At 48.3% G+C, this 16,658-nt stretch overlaps 1 protein-coding gene across 1 annotated transcript in view; it reads right to left on the reverse strand.

Annotated features, from left to right (window-relative positions):
- Positions 1-1,428: 1,428 nt before the first annotated feature.
- The window catches only part of LOC144146343 (carbonic anhydrase 1-like), a 28,773-nt gene continuing 13,543 nt past the window's right edge, over positions 1,429-16,658 (reverse strand). Inside the window, exons 4-6 of the mRNA XM_077678299.1 lie at positions 8,924-9,013; positions 5,090-5,362; positions 1,429-2,412 (exon numbers count right to left, since the gene is read on the reverse strand). Coding sequence (XP_077534425.1) covers positions 2,296-2,412; positions 5,090-5,362; positions 8,924-9,013 — 480 coding nt within the window. The 3' untranslated portion in view covers positions 1,429-2,295. The remainder of the gene's footprint in view (positions 2,413-5,089; positions 5,363-8,923; positions 9,014-16,658) is intronic.

Raw genomic sequence — 16,658 nt, forward strand, 5'->3', positions numbered from 1 at the left:
CTCCGCAGCCCGCCGGCCGCCGATCGCGGAGGCCGTGCCGCAGCACACTAGCTTTGCTTGAAAATCTGCTCCTGTGATGTACTTGCAACCGTCAGGGAAAAAAAACGATTTGGCGGAAGAATCAAAATTTTAGCTTAAATTGGTTCATTTCTCAGTGAATACAGCATCGTTTGCTTCCGGACAAGCGCCGGGGGCTCTACAAAACACGAAATCTTTAGAATGAAACAAATAAAACAGCCCTTGCCTCGCTGCATGCTTTAGAGAATGCGAGCAAAACGGCTCTTCGCCACTGCAGAAACGTTATGCGGTGTCCGCGGCGGCCCCCCCAAAAGAACAAAAACAACTTCATTCGAAAAAAATTCACCATCTTCCCGTAGGGCAACCCAGAGTAGTATGCGAAGCAGCCACGGGGTCGAAGTCGACTCAAGTTTATATTAGTTTTCAGTTAGATCGCGGCGTTGCGGGAGGAGAATGAGGGGAGCGGAGCGCGCGCGTGCGTCATTTATACCGCGGAGCTACAGTGGCACCCTCAGCGGAGTATGCAGCGGCTACCGTCACGTATCTAACCCTAAGCTGCTTCGCATTATCGTACGCGGAGCCGCAATTTTTGCCATTCGTTGCGCAATCCCGGAGAGGAGAGGAGCGTCGGAGAGGAGCGGAGGAATGCCTCGCATACTACTCAGGGTTCCCAAACGGGAAGATGACGATGGTTGTTGAACGCGAAGCTATCTCGTGATGGATTCTTTGGTTGGCCAATCCCTAGGGGCATCCTGCCCCAATCATCATGAGCGGTGCCTGGCCAGGCATGCGCAGTGTGGGTGTGGACGCCGCACAACGGCGCCCACACAACGGCGGAGGGAACAGGCTCGACCATAAGCTGCTTCGCATCTAAAATCGTTTCCACCCGCGGCGGGTCGCGCCTTTCTAGCCCGTCTATGGTCGACAGCCGGTACCAGCACTACAAAAACGAACCAAAAAATCGGCTCCAATCTACGCTGTGGAGGTGATTGGAAAGCAAAGCTCACAACTATTGCCCATGCGACATCACTTGAATTCACACACGTGGCTCTACAAAGGGTGAAACCAGAGATTCTGCCAGCCGTTACCTGGAATTCGCGGGGGCGGCGTCCCAATCGCAGCAGCCTCGGTCACGGCCTGCTAGAGAAGTGGACGCCGCCGCCGTCGCCCGGCCGTGCATCGGCAGAAAGAAAACGGAGAGGAGCGTCTTTCGAGCCTAGCCGTCCTGGTGTGATAGCTTGGGGCTGCACCACCGCCTGACACAAGCGTAGACACCGAAACAATTCGGCATGTGAGCTTAGTGATTTCCATTTATACCGATTTAAACTAGTTAGTTTAGTAAGTTTGAGAATTGCGAGAAAGCTGAGGGAAGTTATATAATCGCTATTTTTTAGACCAGTTGCTCCTTTCGCATTTTGTAATACCTATTAAAACGCAACCGAATTGGTATTCACCAATTTATAGAACGGAGTCCCATTCGTGGCAAGCAGTGCGCAAAAGGTAGTGTTTGTCTAGCGGCCAGATGTCTGTATGTGGTCTCTACATTTTGTTTTCCCGCCCTGCAAACCAATCCTTAACTTATCTTCGCCGTACGACCACTTAATTCCGTCGGGTCCGGGTTACATACCCAGCAGGTGCTGTCCAACAAGTTAATCAAGCCGTGCGAAGGAAGCGCGCAATGGACGCGAAGCAGGCCAGAACAGGCCAAAAACAACCATCACTAAAGCAGACGACAAAGCCATTCCTCCAACGCACCCGCCGGTGTGAGCAGGCACCTCCGCGCGGGGAACGCCGGGCAAATTCGCCGCACCATCTACAGTGTGCTCCGTGAGTGACCCCCCACCCCGCCGCCGCCTTCACCGCGTTGAAAGTTTATTGCCCCCACGCAGCGAAAGAACCGTTGGCTGGTAAGGGTAGAAAGCTTTGCTCCAAAGAACATTGCAGGCCAGCCTAAGTAATTAGTCGATACAACCATAAACGTAACACACAGATTACGCGCTTTTCTTTTTTTCAAGCCGATTTTTTTCGCATGGATTACTCGCAGGAACGAAGGGCACCGATAGCACTTTACATACCAGAACTGCGCGGATATTTGACCGGCGCGAAATCCACTTCCTTGTGTTGTGGTTCACATTTTCAAGCTCTGTCCATACTATATAACAAGCACTATGATGTCATGGGTTCTGCGAGTAGGCATCTTTCTTTCGTTATTGCATCACGTAGTATATATCAAGTAGCGGCAAAAAAGGCTGGGGTGATTGCGCGTAATGGAAGTGGTCAAAAGGTTGGGAATGAGGAGAAGATTGGGCGGCCGTTGAGCCTCTGCGGTGGCCGGTAGTTGTCCGAGAGGAGCCCGATCTTCGTCCAGCCTGGAACCCGGCGGAACTCGGACAGCTGCACCAACACACCGAAACAGGAAAGCGCTTGCGTCAGAATCGTCTTCATGTGACGCCGATCGCGTGCGATTGAGGCCACCATCGTTCCTGCTCTCAGCAGACAGTTTCCGCTAGCTCGGTGCGAACATGCGCGGTCAATGTCGTCATTAGCTATTATTGTAGTTATACGACTCAAACGCCAGATTAAAGCAGGGCCCGCCATGGTGGCTCAGCGTTGTGCTGCAGAGCACAAGGACGCGGGTTCGATACCGTCCGGCCGCGGAGCCCGCTTTTCAGACGGAGGCGAAAAGCTAAAACGCCGTGTGTCAAGATTTCGGCGCACGTTTAAGATCTAGCTTAGAATAACTTCTTCCTGGGCTAGTTGGTGAATAGATGCCATGATTAACAAAAACACACGGACGTATACTCTGTTCTTCGTCCGTGTGTTTTTGTTGCGCTTCAAATCATGGACGTCAAAGATCCCTAGGTGGTCAAAATTAATCCGGAACCGTCCACTACGGCGCGCCTCATAGCCCGGGTGGAGCTTCGTCGCGTTAAACACCTACAATTCGAACTTTAAAGTATTAAAGCAGGAATTGTAACTAACGCGGCGGTGAAGATTGGAAGGCTGGAATCCGCTAGATTATTAAGAAGCAGTGAACAGTGTTGTCAGGTCCTCTGAAAAAAAAGGGCAAAAAAGATTTCCGAAACAGCTCGAAAGCTACCATTCCTTCCAGAACATGTGCTCGCAATACCTGTCAGGAGAACACCAATAGCGGAAATCATAGCGTGGATCGCGACAAGGAAGCAACTCAACGCCTGCTGTCACTTTTTTTCTTAGCGTCACTTCTGCCAGGATCTTTCATGACCGTCGTCAGCTACGTTCGTCACTTCGTTCGTACGCGCGGCATCTGCGAGTTCGAGCATACCATCTGCTTGTGTTAAGTGTTCACGGCGCAGACAATGATTTCATATCTATGTCGGCCGCTTGACGTGAAACTTGAGCCCATGGCATGGTCCCCTCTTGAGAAGAATTAAGGGTTTCGAGATCGGTCTCCCGAAGGCGTGAGGACGAATGGCACGCCTGTGAATGCCTGCGAAAGCACCACAGTTCAATTGGCACATAATAATGTGCCAATTGAATTGTGGTGCTGCGATGAAATGATGTTCAGCGTCGCGGGACCATCATTGGACCAGCGAATTCAAATAATTTCGCACCACCTTTATTCGTAAATACGCCATCAGCCATTGAGAATGACATACGCCTGACAAAGAGGCCGTTTATATAACGAAACTTGGCTTCAGAAGAATAGTTTACAGAGCTGAAATTTTAGTTCAGAAATTTGGCTAGTATTGGCTTGTATACAGTCATGTAAAAAACAACAAAAAAAAAAGGAACCAAAGTCATCACTGCCCTGAATTTGACTTCTAAGAGCCTCACAAAAGAGCCATTATAGCGAGATATCGCTAAACCTGCCCACCTGGCAGTGAAGCTGATTTGTTGGATTGATACGCTCACCCCATAGTGAAAGTTGCAACACCTTAATAAGCCCGTTCTACATGGTGCGAATTTACCTGCGAATTCATTCCCCTCTCTGCTTTTCGTCCACCAGCATTCTAATCTTTTCGTCGTCTCTACAGCCTTGAAGTTAACTCCCTCTATGCTACCCTTAAATCCTATAGGGCTTCTGGAAGCCGAGTATTTCCCTTGTGTAGATTTGGATGGATACCCTCGCATTCTAACACTATGTGCCGCGTAGTTTGTTTCTTTCCCGCAGACCACGCATACCCCATCATTTTGGGAATACTTCCCCACAATGCTCTTAGTTCGCAAGCAACCTGATCTAGCCTCAAAAAGCAAAGCACTGCCCTGGGAATTATCGTAGAAATTTTCCTTTCTGTTGTCCAATTTCTCAGCCCTGTACATCTCTAACGATGGTTTAGCTTCCATTTTTTCTCACTCTTAAAAAAAAAGGTCGGAGCATTCACTAATGGAATACTAACAAGTTACTTGTCCCAGTATACACTAGGTACTTAGTAACTGGAGGTAGTAAATGTAGCACTTGTCAAAATTACTAACCGAAGCAGGCAGTAAGCACCACTACCCCCACTAGTAAAGTCCCAGCGATAGCACTTTTCTGAGCTACACGCGTTTACTAACTGGCCATGTACAGCCTAGTCATAAGCACGACCTTAATCTAGTGCTACCACTTCCTACACTCAGTTAATTTACTAACCATGCCGTTGTTAGTGCCAGAGCCTACGTACGAAACCGCGGGGTAGTAAGGTTCGTAAGGAGTTAGTAAATACGGCCGTTACTACCTTTTTACGACCTTTTTTATTAAGAGTGCTCCCCATTTATTCGTTTCTATCTGCCTTGACTCTGTTTTGGTTACCTTGGCTGTTTTGAATTCTCCACTGTTCTTTCCATAGATCATCGTTAGCCTTCTAGTCTTCCCTATAGCCACTGCGTGTCCGTGCTTTTCGTTTCGCCGCATGAGCGGCGCTGCAGATACGAATTCGCGGGTAAATTCGCGCTATGTAGAACGGCCTTTACTGGTAGATGTGTACTGCGGCGAAATAAAGGAACGTTCTGGATGTGATCGCTTCAAGCGTGAAGGCTGGAGGAACTGTACGCTTGCAAGGCGTCCAGATCGTCACAGCGCCGATAAGATTACGAGTTTGCCAAAGCGTACCTGTGCCTCGGTGACGTAGGCGCGCCTGTTGAAGACTATCCAGTGGACGGGCTCCGTGCAGGGCGGCATGGTGAGCGAGCCCTGGTACGCGTAGAACTCGTCGCGTCGCTCTGGAAGGAGATGCTCCAGCGACAAGTTCAGTTTGTCGGACGGCTGCCGGCGCGCCATCCACGGAAGCAGACGCCGCAGGGACCTCGGACGCTTCTTCCTGGCCTCCAGCGCCGACACGACCTGGCGCATCGCCAGCACCGAGTTGAAGGGCGCGTACGACACCTGCGTCGTCAGCCAACCAGGACACCGTGGTGAACCCGTTGGGCTCTCTTTCATTTGACTCATATACGGGAGTTTCCAACTATCTGTTTCTAGGCACGACCATTTTATGCTGCCGTTCACGCGATGGCTGGTGCACTGAGCAGGAAGTGCTGATTAGTTATGCGCTATATTTGTGGGCACTACTCAGCCCGACACATAAATTAACGCAGGGTCGTTGCAAGATGAAAAAAATTGTGGTTGATCCCGCTTTCATAGTAATCGGTAAAACACGAAAGTGAAATGTGCCTTCACAGGATCGGTTGAATGTTTATACTGCATCGATATGAACTTGCACATCGCTATTTATATTTCGTCGGTATGGCACCGCCAGACTTATCAACATTAGACACTGTATTGCACGCACCGGAGCACTGCGTAAATCCGAATGCAACCACACGCGCTCGCAAACCATGCAAACGAAACCGAACGAGTTGCCAACGAATCGTTCGGTGAACTCACGGTCCGCTGCAGCGAAAGAGCATGATTTGCGGGACTGTTTTGTGGATGTGCTTGGCGAGCGACAACCTGCTGGCGCGTCGCTTTCGCATATGTGCGACCACAGCGTGCCTGCTCCGTGGAGTGTACGGCAGACGGTTGCGTTGCGACGAGCTCAGCTGGCGCCAACTGTCGGCGCTCATTAGCATCGTGATGCACTACTTCGCTTCGCCTCTCTTAGACGGCAGCACTATCGAAATAGAGAAGGTTATAGGAAAGATATAAGCCGCGTTCATACGGCTGTTCGCGCTTCAGCTCGTAGCGAGGTCGGTAAAGCACGTGGCACCTCTCCCGTTGCGGCGGCGGAGCACCCGGCTCGAATCCTGGCGTGGCCTCGTTTTTCAGGCGATGCCATTTTTGTGACGGATATGACGTCATTCAAATCTTGGTGTATCCCGGCATAAAACACTTTCGTGTTAAAAGAAACGCATTTGAAACAGACGTGCGGAAAGCGACGCGTTCCCGCACGCGAATTCCCTCAATAAGAAACCGGTACAAAGAGAGAGAGAGAGAGAGAGAGAGAGAGAGAGAGAGAGAGAGAGAGAGAGAGAGAGAGAGAGAGAGAGAGAGAGAGAGAGAGCTTTTATTGCCGCAAGGGCGAATTCAGGGGATGTGTGGTAACCGGGCGAGGGTGGCCCCCATTGACTTCGGTTTCCCGAGAGACGATGGCTTCTTTCACCGCAGAATCTGAGCTACCCAACGCTCCAGCAGCCGTTATGAACCCGCAGGAAGGCTGCTGCCGGACCCGGTTACGGATGAAAAAAATTGGCCGCGTATCTGCTCCTTTCGTCGCAAATGTCGACAAAAGACGATAGTCTTTATCGAAATTTGCCAAGTAAGTGCCTGCCTTCCCTTTCCCGCTTACCTCTCATGCTGTTCCTCTTCCGTCACGCTCTTCCCAAGGTAAATGTGCAAAAAGTTTGCTCAAGTCAATTTAAATTTACCGCGTTCCACTGCTCCAGGCCAGGTGCCTCGATGCCAGCGCTGCCGTACGGCAAAGACGCGCGTGAATCGAAATGCCCTACTTCAACGTTTATAGAACCTCGTTGTCCTACTCTACGAGCGTTCCAAGCGGAATGCGGATACTATCTAGTGGAACCTTTCGCTTCTATTGCCCTTTGATTTCTTTAATGCCGCCAGGAGGTGGCGCGGGCAACAGCAGACGACAATTTTCTGTAGTTTATGTGATATTTCATTCGCTATTGCAAAAACCGAGAATCCCTGATTTTTTTTATAAAGGAACACTGCAAATATTCCTTACGTATTGATTTGCTGCCTTATATTTGCGTAATGTCTTGTTCTTGTTCAGCTATGCTGACAGGTATGAACATTGACACCGGACTTAACCGTTCAGATTTGGTTGTGAGTATATAAGACTATTGCGGAGACCTTTATCACTTTGGCCGGGTGGCTGAATCGAATCACAGACAGACAGACAGTCAGACGTACAGACAGAGAGACAGAACAAAATTTCTGGGTTTAAAGGGGCCCTAAATAGGCTGCCAAATGTTACGATTTTGTGTGCGCGGTCACTGGAGTACTATCCAAGGAACGTCATCCCGCAAAAATTGTTTAAATGCGTTAAGTATTAGCCGAGTTATCGCTCATTAAAAGGGGCCACCCATAAGGCCTGGGGTTCTCCTCCTCTAGTAGCTCCTCCGAAGCACTGCGGAAGCCGCGACGTCATCGACCCGGCGCAAGACCACCGAGAGAAACAGGGCAATCCATCACCCTCCTTGATGTACGTGCCGTCATTGGCTGCGCCAAGCCCTGCGCGCGCTTTTTTTTTTTAGCACTCGACGCGCATGCTCCGCCCACCAGATTCCGGTTGCACGGTGAGCGCTGTCGCTGTGGTTCGCGTTCGCGGCGCCGCACTGGGCAGTGTCTCGTGCGTCATAGAGGCGCGTCAGAGCCGGAAAGAACTGCGTCAGAGCGCGCAAGTGTGGCGGCAAGGTATGGTTGGTGAGCCAGGGGAGGAAGTGAAATCTTTTTTTCGTGTTTGTGCGGCCCCTGCTTTACGCAGAGGTGTAATATTTGGTACACGTTGTCGTGAAGGGGTACTCTAGCGATTGCGCGATTGAAATGGCGACATTCGGAAGCCTATTTAGGGCCCCTTTAAGTAGCCCAAGAAAGACTATCGTCTTTAAAAAAAAACCAGCGGTTGTGAAACGCGTCGTTTTCCGCACGCGTGTTTCACCACTCAGACTTACGATCAAGCTATGCCTGCATGCCTGGGAGGAATTCTCATGCATACATATCACTCATCTGTACAACCACTGATGCACGCGTGGCTTTGCAATCGACCTCAGCCACTTATACCTCATCTCACCGTTTCCGGCCCTATACATAGACACTCGATCGTTTAACTTTACAGCGACTTCACCGGATGTCGAAAGGGCACTAGGCTTGTGTCGCGGAAGCAACTCGGGTGATCCTCACTTGGTTATACAGGCCAGCAAAGTTTATTCTGTGTATTTGTATGTGCGTGATGGTGATGATGATATAGGGCAACCCAACCTTCGGTATCAAAGGGCAATTGACGGCATCCTACGTCACGTGGTCGAGGAAAGATCGAGAGGGTAAGCGCGTCGAGATGATCCTCGTTACTGTACACAGCGTGCATTAAAAGCATTAAACTGAAAGCGTTACATTGCATTAGAAGCTTTATTAAAAGATTAAAAATTATTGAATACCTAAAATTACATGCTTTTAAAATTAAAAGATCTAAAATTACATTAAAAGCTTTAAAATTATCAGCTTTGAAATACACTAAAAGCTTTAAAGTAAGGAAGGGTTCTCTGAAAACACGGAACTTCTGGTATCGGGCAGCCCACCCAATTCTCACTCGTTGCGTACTGCGTTGTGTACTGACGTACTGCATTTTACCCGGTTCCACGGTGAAGAATAAATGTACGGTGGGCTGGTTATTCCGACCAAGGTAACATTTCCAGCCAAACTTTGTCCGTACTCTGCGCTCATTTGATTCCTCGTATACATGACAGCCTGCGGAAAAAGACGCCACATTACCTCGTATAGCGTCGCAATAATGGCAACGCCATCCTCGGTGTTCAAAGCAGTCCGGCCATCGGGCTTCTCCTTGGCATAAACGAGCTGCAGCTGAAATGGAGAAGGGGAAATCATGCATTTTAGGCAACTTCGCCGGAAAAGCTATACAGCTCAGCGACGTCTCGAAAAATACGGCATGGTGTGACCTATGAGCCACTAAATGAGCTACATGTCATACAGTCGCACTGCGCTCCGAAAATCACGATTTATCGAAGAACGCGCGCACGCAGCACCATCAGGAGACCACTGTTCTGAATTCAACGGCTTGCTCACGTGGACCACACTAGTATTAGTGGACCAGATTTAGGGGAAATTCCCAAGGTGGAGTAAGTTTCTACGAAGGAAAGTTTCACATCTACCTCAATGCAGCCGTACGGCTAAGGAAAGCTTTCTCAGAAGCTTCGCAGTTGAAAAATTCGTCCTGGTCCAGGATTCGAATCCTGGACCACCGCTTAACCGAAGCAGTCGCTCTACCAACTGAGCTAACCAGGAGGCCAGTCGTTTGTTGCGCGAGAGCGGATTGATCAACAACTCGAAGTGATGGCCAGGTGTTAATCGACAAGATTTAGGGCAAGTTCCCTAGGTGAAGTAAGTTCTACGAAGGAAAGTTTCACATCTACCTCAATGCAGCCGTACGGCTACAAAGGAAAGCTGTACAGCTTTCTCAGAAACTTCGCAGTTGAACTTACTCGCAATTGAACTTACTTCGCAGTTGAACTTACTCCACCTAGGTTATTTCCCCTAAGTCTGGTCGATGAACACCTGTCGATCAGTTCGAGTTGTTGATCAATTCGCTCTCGCGCCACAAACTGCTAGCCTCCTGGTTAGCTCAGTTGGTAGGGTGACTGCTCCGGTTAATAAGAGGTGGTGCCGGGTTCGAATCCTGGACCAGGACAAATTTTTCAACTGCGATGTTTCTGAGAGAGCTGTACAGCTTTCCTTTGTAGCCGTACGGCGGCATTGAGGTGAATGTCAAACTTTTCTTCGTAGTAGTACTAGTGCTGGCACAAACCATTGTTTCCAATTCAGCCGTTGCCTAGAAACCAGGGTAATTTTGTGTTATGTATCCTGGCCAGCAATTAACACCATATAAATCTTGTATTTCCTAGTTGTACCACCAAACTAACAGTGGAATATGTTCCAGATAATTAATGTTACCCTTAAAACAACAATAATGAGATTATAAAACGACCGCCAGAAGTTTCCGAGGGTGCATTAAAAGTTGAGCCAGATCTTTCTTTCCAAAGTAGACCGCTTATTGAGTGTTTGTCCTGCCTTCCCTGCTCTTTTCCGTCGCCTTCAGCCGCACCATCCACTAGTTCCGCGCAAACTTCTGCATAACCGCAACGCACCGGCGCCAGCGGCAATGGCGTCACTTCCGGTTGTGGCGAGTTGCGGTGTTCCCACGACGTTCGAAGAGGCCGCCAAAGGCGGACGGATGTTAGCCGTTTCAAAACGTCACCGGATGATCGGTGACCGCTCAGTGGCGCAACCACACATACGAAGAAACAGCTCCTAGAATAAAGCTTCCAGTTCACTGTACCTAGAATACCCGAGTATAGCAGGCAACAGGGCGGAGGGAGCGAGACGCCTCTCTATTCCTGCCGCCGCTAATGTCACTTCAGCCACCGCCCCGCCCCGTAGGCCACCGCGGATTCGGTGAAAATTCGGGCATGTCCGCGCGAGAAAAAGACGCCGGCATTCTGGCTCGTAGCATCCGCTGGCCAGACCACGGCCCAAGTTTCTCGCACAGACACGGAAACGGCAATTGCATGTGTAGATGGTAAACAATCGCATGGTGCCCACTGCACTCGTCTGCCCCAGCTACCGGAGGTTGACCAAACCTGCTCTTATCTGCGGCTAATCAGTTACCGCCAGCGTATCTCGCTGAACTAGGGCAATACACGCGATGGGACGGCTGCAATACTGCCTATTGTCCACGCAGGGTAGTATACACGAATTGTACGAACCGACTCTACGCAAGCCATCCACGATACCCGTCGCGTGGCGCAGGCCACATCGTTTCGCAAATGACATTCATTACCTAACAAGAAGTACTCTACTGCAGATTCGCATATAACGAGCACACAGTTCAACTGCACCTGGCGGTGGGTAGGTACACATTGCTACATTGCTAGTCACCCGTATACACCGTGATGCGACCGCCTTTCCCTAAAGATACAATTGGGAACCCGGCCCGTCTGAAGGAAATTCTCCGACGCCAGCTCTCATACCACCGTGGGGCTCAGACCTCCCAGGTGACCTAATTCGCAAGAGGAGGTTGGGCTGCGGAGGCTACGCATGGTTCTTACGACGTCTGTGACTGCCTTATGGCCATCGCAGTACCGCGGCCCATGCATACGGCTCCACGGGTCTATTCTGTAACTTCGCCATACAGGAAGTGCATGTGCAGCACCTGCTGTGGACTTTCCCGGGACTGCATCAAATCTGTCTACGGCCCCTTCGTGCAACACGCTTCCTCCACCCTGGCCGCCCTCTAGACCTGCAGCGCTGGGTTCGAGGACCATTTCGTCGTAAACACTTGGACTTTATACACGAAGTCGACTTGTTCGTGTACCTGAGAACCGTGTTGCATTACGCCATAGGACAAAATTTCTAAATAAATATAAAAAAGAAAACCGCGGGCTCCCCGCGCAAGAGGTCGGGGCTTAAAGCTGGTCACTTGAAAAGCCGCCGCGGACCCACAAAACACCTTTCTTCGTCGTGTGAATCAGCCTTTATAGACGCATAGGCTGACCGGGTGCTGCTGGCGTCGCTTCAAAGCTTAGCGCCTATAGGGTGCCTCGATTCACAAGCGTCCGTACAGGGTGGAGACACGTATACGCGTTGACGCCGCCATGGTTTACTGGCGAAGTTTGAATCATCGTATCTCTTTCGCGTTGCTGGGTCTCGTGAAAAACGAAAAAAAGAAAAAGAACAGCGCGTTGAGCACGTTGACCCAATTGCGGCGCCACGGGAGCATTCAAAGGGTGTCTCCGCCCTGTACGGCGGCGCGGGCATCGAAGCACTCTGATAGCGCCCACTACAGTATACCGAAAACTATTCCAGCCAGTGAGCTTTCAAAATGCTTGCTTTGGCACTGATATGGCCTCTTGCTAGACTTTCTGACGTCACGTGAATGAACGACGGACAGGTAGGCGTAGCGACATCAGCGGAAATCACGGGCTTAGCTTAGAACTCGGCTTTCACTATAATCAGTCTCAGTGAGTTTCAGTGTGTGTTTCTTGCTGTCGCAGTGTGTTCCAGGCGCGCTGCACTCGCGGTGAAATCCAACACTGTCTTTCCGCGTCCAATTGTAACAGCAACAACAACAACAACAATAATAATAATAATATTAATAATAATTTATTCCACAAAACCTAAGGCAGTACAGGTAGGCCGGCCTGCCGAAGCCGCATTGGGCTTGAACGGCAGTGGCCAGCAGCCAACTAAAACGGCAAATTTGATAAAAACACTGTAACATGTGCAAAGAAACTCATTGTGGAACACTTATTTGTGGAACACTCATTGCGGAACACTTATGTGGAACACTTATGTATTTTGTCTGCATGGCGCCATGCAGACAAAATACAAGTTTGTTTTATTGGAAAGATGTCGTGTTTTATAGTACCCAGCGCTGGTCCGGCAGCAAATGATGCCGTATTCACTGAGAAATTAATCCATTTAGATTAAAATTTTGATTCTCCCACCAAATCGTGTGTTTTCGGGACGTCAGCAATGAAGTCATAAGTGCGCGTATTCAAACGAACTTCCACTGCGTCTTTCGGCTTTGCAGCCTTGCTTTCCGCCAGTCCTCCCAGATGGCGCTACCATACTCATCCACGGATCGTTGTCCGTCGTTGCTTTGTTTTTGACCGTTTTTGCACCTCGCTAGTTTTTCTTGCTGTAGAAAGGAAAGTAATCGTTTCGTGAAACATAGGGTATACTTGACAAACAGGGTCACGTAAGACAACGTCGCTTACGCCAATCGGCCAATCGGGCAAGCCAACTCCAGAGCGGCGGAGTGCTGTGCTGCTAAAAAAAGCATACTGCACCCAGTCCAACCGCAGTGCGCACCGGTACTTTAAGTGTACTTTCGCAACTTTCATTGTTTACCGCACCATTCTTACTGCTGTAAAATGATTATGCATTCCATTTAAGCGCAAATAGCTCGTTCATCATGCATATAAGCCCCGCCTAATTTGCGTTTGTTTTTGCCGGCCTCCGCCAATCGCAGAGCTGGCTGGTATGACATCATAGGTTCTGTCGCGGAAAATGAAGTAGTGGGTCGCATGGCCATTCCCTTTTTTTTTTCCTATTTATGTAGCTTATTTGAGCGAAGTGTGTGTTAAAAGTGGTGTCAGTAGGATTCTAACGAGCAATCTCTCGAATGAACCGAACTTGTGTTTTGTCTGCATGGCCCCTTTAAGCGTTTAAAAAATAGAAAACAGGTCTGCGGACAACACTTGGGTTACAATCGACATAAGGAAAATAATCCAGATAGAAACTATGGGCTTGTTCACTAAACTTGTCTCAGCTTAACACACACAGCTTGATATGTTTTGACGAAACGTCCAGTGCTCACAGCTGATAACGAAAACAACAGGAAAAAAAAAGCCGAGAAGTAGAATGTAAAATTAACTGTGCGGACAGAAAAGTACAAGAGAGTGCGTGCAAGGCTATAAAGGTGCTCGAAACGATGAACACAATTTCAATAAAACCCCAACCTAGAAATCAATTGGCGTGCTAACATGACGCAATCCTTTTTTTATGTGCGATTTGTTTTTACAGAAAAAATACTGGAAGGCAGTTTGTTAAAATAGAAAGGGGAATACTTATTATGCACTCTTCTACCGCATCTATAGTTTGGAATGAAGAAATGCAGTAAAGGTCTTTCGGTCTTAAGCAACGAACAGGTATATCCTGCTGCTTGAATACACTAGTCCGAAAACGTTTTACGACAGTTTCCATTATTAAGTGATCGAAATTTGGTAATAACAGTAGTTTAAAAATGTCTGCCTTATTTTCATGGCGTATATCATACGCAACATTTTTTTTAATAAATCGCAGAATTCCGTTAATTCTATTCTTCCAAAAGTGAACACTGGCCGTACACTGTTATTCTGTAGCGCAAAATGCTGTAAGCTAAGGCATGCGTGACAACTTTTCGTACTGATATTGGCATGCAGTATTTAATATTACGAAGCACAGCGGACCCAGCTCGAAGTTTTTTGCCCACACGTGAAAGGAGCGAATTCCAGGACAGGTCACTGTCAATTTATTGTTCGAGACACTCTACAGCGGGCAAACATTCGATATTTTACAACGGAAGAGACCAGATGTGTGTAATAAAAATAGATAATCAAGGCTCACTTTTTTAATAGGATTATGAAAGCAAACTAATCGCGTCTTAGCCGCATCAACTATAATTGAGCTATCTCTAAACCAATCCATTATACTTATTGCTGCCTTTTGAAGTAGCACCACCGAATCCTTGTACTCTTTAGCTGAAGCAAGAAGAACGGCATCATCGGCGAACTGATACAAGAAAAATGATGCACTCGGTGGATAACATCGTTCAGATAAATATTAAACAGTAACGGGCGTAAAAGAGAACCTTGAGGAGCTTAGGCTTTTATTAATGCAGGAACGATAAGGCATCCTCCGATCTTAACCGACTGGTATCTGCCCTAAAGGAAATTTTGAAGTAACAAGAAGAAGGCACCACGGAAGCGAAGTATGGAAAGTTTATTTAGCAACAGGCAGGGGTACGGTGATCTCTATGGCAACAGGTCATGACAAATGCTGTCGAAAGCCTTGCTGACGTCAACGCAGAGCCCACAAGTCACATGATTACGTTCTTAGTTTACCGGCATAATGATCCCAGCTGACCTTTACCTGATAATGTCGTCGCATGACATTCGAATAATGAGCCTTCCGCGATAGTAGGCATGGAAACAAGTCGGGGTCCGAATAACGCCGACCCGTATAGTTTGATTTCCTACATGGGTAATTTGTGCATATGGGGGTATGGGGCTGGAGCAGGCTGACTTTCAGATACTTCTAGAAATGGGTTCATCTTGCCATTTGTGGCCAATCCTACGGGTAATTGCCATGTGTGAGTACGTGGTCCTGGTTTTGCGGCTGAAAAGACACGTCTCTTTTTTTGCGTGACTATTTCTAGTTTAGTCAAAATTTAGAAGCCACGAAGTCCACCCCTAAAGCTGATAACACGTCATAAAACCTTCCATAAAAAACATGAGTTCATCGTCACATCAACAAGGAGTCGTGGCACAGTGGTAATGATTTCCGCCGTGGGAACCGTAGTGCGTGGGTTAATTAGGTTTCCGGTAGTTGCAGACCGGCAAAAGTTTTTTAACAGCGAAGCTGTTCAGCAAATAGTTTGTGTATGGTGTCCGCAGTTAAGAATACCATAGAGTTTCATACTAATATACACTAGAGGGAAATGTGGCGCCACCGTCTAGGGGAGCCGCGCTTCGGCGAGCGTGCCGTCATGTACCGGGCAGGCACGTTCCACTTGTCTTTGGCATGGCTCACGAACAGGCTGAAAAGTCGCCTCTGGCTGCAAAAATGCAACAATATTACGGCAGAAGATGAATCGAATTTGTTTTAGTATTCTAAAATTAAACGTCCAGAAAGATGTATTTGTCAGGGATTATTTGGAAGGTTCATACAAACTGAATAAAAAAAAAGCAATGTTACCAGTTTTTGTTGATTTGGCTTCAAGACGAAAAAGAAGCCATGTGGCTAACCAAGCCAAGGAGGCGAGGAACGTCGCTAGCTGCAATGGCGCCGCCCACGGCGGCACGCGAATGCAGCGCCAGATTTCCCTCTAGTATATATTAGTATGAAACTCTATGAAGAATACCATGAAAATTTCGAGCGCTTTGCACGCGTGCCTCGAGCGCACGGTCGTCAAGCCAAGCGTACAGCCTGTATTCAATAGCGAGGCACGCATGCAGGCAACCATGTGAATGGGCCGTCGCTGGTTACGTCGGGCTCTGTGGGATGGCGGTACTTGTCCGTGCTAAGCACATGATATGGGTTGGACATTCCAAGCTCTTAATGCCTCGACTCCAATTTGAGTGCGATTAATAACACCTCTGTTGACACCACCGTTGAGAATCAGGTTGAAACGGAGCAGACGACGCAAGGCGGTGTTATTTTTTTTTTCTTCGGTGTGTGGCCGGAGTGGCATAATGTATAATAATAATAATAATAATGTATAATGTATAATAATAATGTATAATAATCCTCCGATTTAGTAAAGAATGGTCAGTGCAATGACAGCCATATGATACCGACTGCACGTGCAAAGGAACAAAAGTTTGAATGCTCCTGCTTCCTTTATTTAGCTCCTGCGTTCTCGTCGTGGAGAGATAGCTTCCTGTGCTTTATTTAACGTATACGTAGCGTGCGTTTTGTCGATCTTCCTCGACATTTTATATCTTGACAGTGTCGTGGACGCCTCAGTACACGAGCAACTCGCCTCTCGCTTTCTCTCGAGGCTGCTGGTTGTGCCAATTGTGGTAAATTGTCATTTACCACGTACTGCATACGCTCAGGATACGCTGTCACCGAATGGATAATAAAATTTATTAACAGAAAACCGAACAAAAAGCCTTACCATCCATTCCTAATAGAAAGTTAAGAAAACCGCGGAAAATTTCTCACG

Source organism: Haemaphysalis longicornis, unplaced genomic scaffold (assembly GCF_048455015.1).
Source record: "Haemaphysalis longicornis isolate Haplotype H1 unplaced genomic scaffold, Haemaphysalis longicornis Haplotype H1 scaffold_7, whole genome shotgun sequence".
NCBI classification, from domain to species: Eukaryota; Metazoa; Arthropoda; class Arachnida; order Ixodida; family Ixodidae; genus Haemaphysalis; species Haemaphysalis longicornis.